The sequence below is a fragment of the Bactrocera latifrons genome, unplaced genomic scaffold (assembly GCF_001853355.1).
Source record: "Bactrocera latifrons isolate USDA-ARS-PBARC rearing strain unplaced genomic scaffold, ASM185335v1 scaffold_20, whole genome shotgun sequence".
NCBI lineage: Eukaryota > Metazoa > Arthropoda > Insecta > Diptera > Tephritidae > Bactrocera > Bactrocera latifrons.
Window position 1 is genome coordinate 697222 of NW_017535519.1, and position 7902 is coordinate 705123.

At 39.4% G+C, this 7902-nt stretch overlaps 1 protein-coding gene across 4 annotated transcripts in view; it reads left to right on the top strand.

Annotated features, from left to right (window-relative positions):
• Window positions 1–7902, top strand: part of LOC108968037 (zinc finger protein 214-like) — a 21904-nt gene that overhangs the window by 4384 nt on the left and 9618 nt on the right. For 2 of the 4 annotated variants that reach the window (XM_018931786.1, XM_018931784.1), the window contains one exon: window positions 3405–4558. The exons of the other annotated variants lie outside the window; for them this stretch is intronic. In XM_018931786.1, the coding sequence (XP_018787331.1) occupies window positions 3405–4400 (996 nt within the window). In that variant the 3' untranslated portion in view covers window positions 4401–4558. Of the gene's footprint in view, window positions 1–3404; window positions 4559–7902 lie in introns of those variants that run through there. 4 annotated transcript variants of the gene reach the window in all.

The window sequence follows — 7902 nt, forward strand, 5'->3', positions numbered from 1 at the left end:
TCTGAACACCTCCTCCATGAGGAGGTCTTGGAGCACCGTGAGCTCCTCCGGTGTAAGCGACTCCACTGGGTAGCTGAGAGGCAGTACAGCCATGCGAATGCCTTTTACAGCGTCCGCACGCATGCGGCGCCCGTCACCCCGCATGGTCAGTGCCAAAGAGCACCAGCCGCACGGGTTGGGGGGCTCCGAGTATGCCTTGCGCCTAAGCCCCTGCACCTTTACTAAGTAAACCAGTACACAAAGTACAAAGAGTTGAAATGGAACAACCGGCGCTGATGGAAGAAATATTGAAGACCGCGAGTATATACAACAGGCAGATGTTTTACCTGTGGAAAAGCGGGTCACTTTGCCCGAAATTGCAATATAAAAGTAAACCCATCAAAACGGAAACAACCAACAGATAACGAAGACAGAGTATCCACTTCTCACAAGTCGTTAAACTAAAACGGAACAGTTCAAAGGGGCATGAACTGGTTTCCACAACTGTTTGCCCCGCCATCTCGATATCACAAATAGGTCGAAATGTCAACAATCTTACTATCAACAGTATCGTAAATGGAAGACTGCCAACTCTTACTTTGGATACTGGTGCCACATATTCAATTATCCGACCGGATGTGGTAAGAAGAACGGTTGAACCATTAGTCGGTTGTAAGCTTCGAATGGCCACCGGGGAGGAAGCAGCTGTTGCGGGAAAAGTGTTTTGCGAAGTGATGATTGGTACGCTGGTAGTTAATCACACCTTCATCGTAGCAGAAATCACGGATGAAATTATAATGGATTGTGGAACCAACAAACATAGATACACCCATATTGCTAGGAAGAACACTTGTGAAAACAAGAGAAGACGGTCAGAGTAGTGAATGAATTCAACACGCCTATAAGTCTGAAGAAAGGAGCAGTAATTGGACAGTGCCAGAATATAAGTGTAATATCACGATGCGAATGGTCACAACAGAAGCCTATTATTGAGCCACAGCAGATAAGTCCTACACTCGTAAACAATTTGCTGAACGAGGTGCATGGAAATGAAAAACTAAAAGCAGAAAAACTATTAGAAAAACCGTTAATTCACTTTAAGAAAAGCTCTTTATTTCAAAATTCGTCTACACTATAGCAGTTTACTCTTAGCACTCCCTTTTTTACGTGCCTTATATAGCCACGCACTCCTCGCTGATGCCGACGTGTACGTCTAGAACAATGCGTCTGGCAATTATAAGAACATAATGCTATACGTTCCATATACAGTTAATGTTTATGCTACAAGTAGACAAACAGACAACCGCGGCGCCCAATGTTTATAATAAGGTATGCATATAGCAATACAGATACAAGTGGTACCAAACTTAATAATACTTTTGTAACAATACTTTTATAACTTAATTTTTCATAAAACCAATATTGGAACATTTGACTTGTTGGTATAGTTGTTATTATACAATTCACATTGAATAAACAATATTTTGCCAAGGCGGATCATACAAGATTTTAGTGGTCAAACAGCTGATTTAAAATTAAAAGAAAAAATTCATTTACCTGGGCTGCTAGATTTTATGAGGCTATAAATCCAAAAATATTTGACACATATTATTTTAAGAGTTGTAATGTTATTTTTCAAGCTATGGCATATCAAACTTAAATTTCAAACCTATGTATTTTTATACCCTGAACAGGGTATATTAAGTTTGCCAAGTAGTTTGTAACACCAAGAAGGAAGCGTCGGAGACCCTATAAAGTATATGTCCGTCTGTCTGTATATATACAAACTAGTCCCTCAGATTTTAAGACATCGTTTTGAAATTTTGCAAACGTCATTTTCTCTTCAAGAAGCTGCTCATTTGTCGGAACTGCCGATATCGGGCCACTATAACATATAGGTGGCATACAAAGTGAACGATCGGAATCAAGTCTTTGTATAGAAAAATTTTGCATTTGACAAGATATATTCACGAAATTTGGTTATATTATTTTCTAAGGTAACAGTAGAATATCCGAAGAAATGGTTCTGATCGGTTAACTATATCATGTAGCTGCCATACAAACTGAAGGATCGCATTGGTTGGGAAACTTCTTAATTTGACGATATATCTTCACGAAATTTTGTATGAGTTATTGTTGATAAAAATAATTTAATATCTGAAGAAATTGTTGAGATCGGCTCACTATAGCGTATAGGTGCCATACAAACCGAACGATCACAATCAAGGGCTTGTATGGAAAACTTTCGCATTTGACGTGGTATCTTCTCGAAATTTGACAAGAATTACTGCTGCGTGATAATATTGTTTCCGGAAAAATTGTTCAGATCGGATTACTATAGCATATAGCTTCCGTACAAACTGAACGATCGGAGTCAAATGCTTGCATTGGAGACTTTAAACACATAGTTATTAAAATAAATGCACCTGTAAAGGGTATATTACCTTCGGTGCAGTCGAAGCTAACGTTTTTTATTGTTATGAATAAATTTTGTTATGCATTGTTGTTATCTGCTATTTTAAATCCATTTTTTTATTTATTATATTTTGACATGAATTATTTTCAAAGCACTATCTCCGAATATGTGATTTGGATCGGACCACTATAGCACATAGCTGCAATACAAAATGATAGATCAAAATCAAATTCCTGTATGGAAACTCTTTTATTTGGAAGGCTAGAGCTTTGGTGTAACTGAAAATAATTTCTGTTCTAGTTTTTTATTTCAAAATCACCATTCATAAAATATTTCTCAAAGTTGTGATGATAAAGTTCTAAAACAATCCTCCAAAGAGTACTGATTTTTTTTATAATACACAATCGCAACGAAGTTGAACACTAACATCACAAGATTAATAGACTTACCCAAAGGATATTCAAACTGCTATAACAATGCTCTTTATGCTTAAGACAATAAGAAACCCATATAAAATCCTTAACTCAAATATCGAAGAAATGGTATCGTCTTATAATATTTAGTTTTAAGCAGATGACACATACAATGTACAACCAAATATTGTGGTAACTCGTTAAAATGGAATATAATTAGCTGTTTAGTGCGTATCGACACAACACGCCCATTAATCGTATTGCTTGTAATTTTTTAGTAATCTGTTCAATTCCGAACGCTTTTTGGTTCGAATTATGTTATTTAAAACTAAATAACATCCACTCCATAATATTAGCAATTATGGAAAATATTAGGCAGCTTCCGGTTGACAAATTGTTGCAAATAAATTTCAGCGGTCACCATTATTAATTAAATTATCGGAAGATAGGAAACTCAAAGCTGTCCGTTCCCTTCCCTGTTCATTATGCCATACAGTTGATTAGTTCTTAATGAGATGTGAGTTCTAGTTCACAAAAATACTTTTGTTTTACGTAACTAGCTTTCTAAAACAAAATCGTTCACTATTTTATTACAGGTAAAACCAAAACCGTTACTGAGGAAATTCACAACTCCAGAAACCATTTTAAATGATAAACAAACTATAGTTTTAGCTAAAATTTATAACAGTCTGCCCACTCTTTGGGATGAAACAGAAATTACATACAGATTTAGCAATAGAAGGCGAGAAGCTTTACAAATGCTACTCAAAGATTTTAATAAGCAAACTGGATTAAACCTCACAAAATATGATATGGAATGCGAAATTTCAAGACTTCGAAAACTTTCTTCTAATGAGAAAAGAGAAAAATTTGTGTGTAAACGACAAAATAAGATTTATAAGCCATCGTGCACATTTTACAGCCACATCGCATTTCTTGAGACTGACGTTTCGCCTTACGAATGTCCAATATGTGAGAAGTTATTAAGTGGCACACAACAATACAAGGTGCATTTGGCATCACATGATGGTTCGTTGCCATTTAAGTGTCACATTTGTGGTCATGGTTTTAAGTTGGTGACCAATTTAACGGTACATTTACGTAGGCATGCTCAAGACTACTTGTATAAGTGTGAAGTGTGCGACAAACCCTGTGCAACAACAACTGAATTGAGGACTCACATGCGATGTCATACTGGGGAAAAACCATATGTTTGTGAAATTTGTGGCAAAAAATATCGATCATTAGCTGAATTGAGGCCGCATAAATTACGCCACGATAAAAAACCTCTGTATCAATGTGAAATTTGTAATAAAACATTCTATATGAGATCTTTGTTGACAGAACACATGCATGTGCATTCCGAAGTGCGAGACAAATTATGCAGTATATGTAAAAAAGGATTTACCAGTAATAAACATCTACGTCAACACATGCTCATCCATTCTTCCGAAAAGAAATATGCATGTAAAATATGTGGTAAACGTTTTGCACAGTRTGCTGGACTTAGTGGCCATGTGAAGTCACATGGTACGACATTAATTGAGATTAGTTCAAAAAGCGTTGATTTAGTACAAGAAGATCAGGAATAAATACTTATTAATAAATAAATTTATCATAGAGTCTAGTATTAATGTATATTTTTTTGCCTCTATGTTTGTCGAAGAATTAGATTTTACTTGTATTTGTGCATCATATATCGTGATAATAAGCAGTAAAAATTTTGTTTGAATAAATTTAGTAAATAATATACATATGTATGTATTTTGTCGAACACACTATAGAGGGTTTCGCATCCGTGCAATAGCAAACAAAGCACACGAAAAAATATGCAATTGCTGCAAAATATGCTACACAAAAATACTACTTAATTTTCGTGCAGTGAGGCGTAGCAAATTAGTTGCTACGTGTATTTGCGGTGGCAGCAATTTTATTAATATACTAGAGGAACCGTCCACGCTTCACTGTGGCTGATACATAGATAATACTACTACCAGCTATATGATATCTATTAGTTGGATTATAATGAGTTAATGAGATATAGCATTTTGATGTAGCTTCCGTTAGTTTACAAAAAAATAAATATTAGAGCATGTCGAGCGTTAATATAGTATTACTTTTTGGGGGAAAACACTGTTGAATTTGGACTCAGGGAAATCCACCGTTGAAAAGATATTTGCTCAGCAGGAAACAGGCGAAGCAAGCACCGAGGACATGATACTCTAAAGAGGCGAAAGCTCTCTGCAAAGTGGGTGCCTCGCAAGTTCATAATCCAACAAAAACAACGAATAACTGATTCTGAAAAGTGTTTGAGTGCTTTAAAACAGAATTCTTGCGTCAGTGTGTGACAATAGAAATATAGCTCCATCATTTCCCACTGGAGTCCAATCGACAGTCGTTCTAGTGAACAGCATATGTTGAACCCGTTTTCAGACGTGGAGAGACCAAGACATCAATCTTTTGGGATTGGTTTTGGTTGCAGTTCTTTTCTACTATCCGAGGAAGAACCTGTTAAAAATTCATACAAACATGAATTTTAAACAAATGCTTATTGTTTGAAATGTAATTTTTGTATTTATGAGTTATATTAAATTTTAACATAAAGAGATAAAAGGTATTCTATGTCCTTATCCTTGTTCTAAGTTACTTCCCCACCAATTTTGTTGTTTTTGTTGTTGTTTTAACGGTTATCTACCGTAAGGGTCATTTGCATTGTCGTCGGGATCATCTAACGGGAGGCCCAGGAAACGTGCTGTTTCGACGGGGTCGGACCAAAGGGAAGAGGGTGTTAGATGAGTAGGGTTTGTAGCGCATGCAAAGAGGTGGCCAGTATCATGCGAGGGCTCTTTGCATGCAGGAGATACATTGGGTATGTCTGGGTCAATTCTGGATAAGTAGGAGTTTAACCTGCTACAATATCCAGAATGAATTTGCGCTAGGGTCACTCGCGTTTCTCGCGTCAACTGGAGCTCTTCGTCTGCAATAGGTGGTGGTTGGAACCACCTGGTTCCCAGAACGCCACTCACAGGAAAGGAGTCGGTGAAGATGTTGATGGCTCCACTCTGAATGGCGGTCTGTACCTGTCGAAAGTCAGTTGCGTCCGAAGCCCGTTCGGCGTACTGTACCACGTTGTCGATTTAGTCAAGGAAGGACCTTTTGATGCTCTTGGGAGGCGGTTCCGCTCCTTCGGAAACATCCTAGCAGGAACTGTTTGGAGAGGAGTTTATTATGCATAAGCGTCTAGTTGTGGAGGTGTTCAATGGGAGACATCAAAAGGCATCCCTTCGTTGTCCGGGGTGCAGTATTCCGGCAGGTCTGAAGTTTCCTCATCTGCGTTCCACCGTATCCAGGCGACCATATTGGTGCTGCGTATTTAAGCACCGGTCGGCCGATTGCCTTGTAGGTTGCCAACAACGTTTCTTTGTCTTTTCCCATGTGCGGCAGGATCTTGCTGCGGCTCTGTACTTTGGCTATAATCGCGGTCGTATGAGGAGAGAAGGACTATCGAGAGTTACGCCTAAAATCTTAGGGTTATTGACAGTCGGAATTTTGACTCATTCGACTGCAATATTAAGTCCAAGTCTGTACTTCTTCGTCCAGTTCGTGAATATGGTCGCTGTGGATTTGGTGCGGGAAAGTGTAAGGTTTCGTGCAGTGAGAAAACGAGAAAGGTCGGAGAGGTAGTTGTTTACTTCGAGCACATGCCATCGATTCCATTGCCCGACGTCAATATCGTACAGTCATCAGCGTACGAGGTTATGGAAAMCCCCTCTGGTGGTTGCGGGAGTTTCGAAATGTAGAAGTTAAACAGTAGCGGGGAAAGGACACCATCCTGCGGAACCCCCTCTTTAATTCTTCTCAGTTTGGATGTTTCTCCTCGAAATTGTACGGATGGCTGACGACCGTTCAGATAATTCATGGTCCACCTCTTTAGCCTTGGAGGAAGCGTAGTTTTTCGATGTCCTGCAGTAGCGTTGTGTGGTTGACTGTGTCAAAAGCTTTTAACAAGTTCAACGCTACGAGGATCGTTCTCTCACAGGGTGATTTCTGGTTAAGGCCACGAACTATCTGAGAATTTATGACGCTAAGTGCTGTGGTGGTGCTGTGCATTTTTCGGAATCCATGCTGTTGACTGGCTAGGTTCAGGTGGTGAGTGAAAGTCGGGAGTAGCAAGGCCTCAAGTGTCTKCACTACTGGGGAGAGGAGAGTTATCGGGCGATAAGATTCCCCTTTGTTGGCGGGTTTCCCAGGTTTCAGTAGTGGGACCACTCTTCTGATTTTCCACACATGGGGTATTTGAAGAGTGGTCAGTGACAGGTTGAGGACCTTGGTGAGGTAAATAACCCTCGTTGAGCCTAGATGCCTTAGCATTAGCATGTTGATTCCATCARGGCCAATGGATTTGGAAGATTTTACTTTTTTGACACTCTGAACGTCTTCATCCGTCAGCCGTCGGTTAACACATCTCTTTGCTTTGTCTACCGAAGGGTGCTGTGTAAACTGCCAGCTAAAATAGACGGCTGCTTCGGCTGGGAAATTGGGGTGGATTTCCGGTATTCTTCCAGCCGGGATGAAGCGAGCGGTAGCTGCTGCTATCACCTTGCGGAATCGTAGGAATAGGTAGAGCGTTTAAGGTGCTCTCGCTAAATTCTGTGAAGCCGACCCAATTAGCTTTTTTAAAGTTAATGTAGGTACGGTTGTCCAGAGAAACGAAATCGGGAGGCTTCTCGATCGAGATAATTATGGGAAGATGGTCTGATGCGGTTATGCTATTTGTCAGACCACCGCTAGCAGTAGTAATACCTGGTTCCCACAATTCTGGTGGGGGCTTCGTCATTCATTGTGCAGAATGTCGAATCGTCAATCTGTTCCGCCAGCTCCATTCCCCTACCATCATTTGACAGGCAGGAATGCCAAAGATCATGATGCGTGTTAAAGTCGCCTAGTACCAGACGGTTCTCACCACGAAGTAGCGCACCTATAATACAACTTTCTGTTATATATAGATTATAATGAAATTTTGTATTTAATAACGCAATACTGTCAGGTTAATAAAAGAGGGTAAAGCGAATTTTGAGTATAGCTGCAAACCAT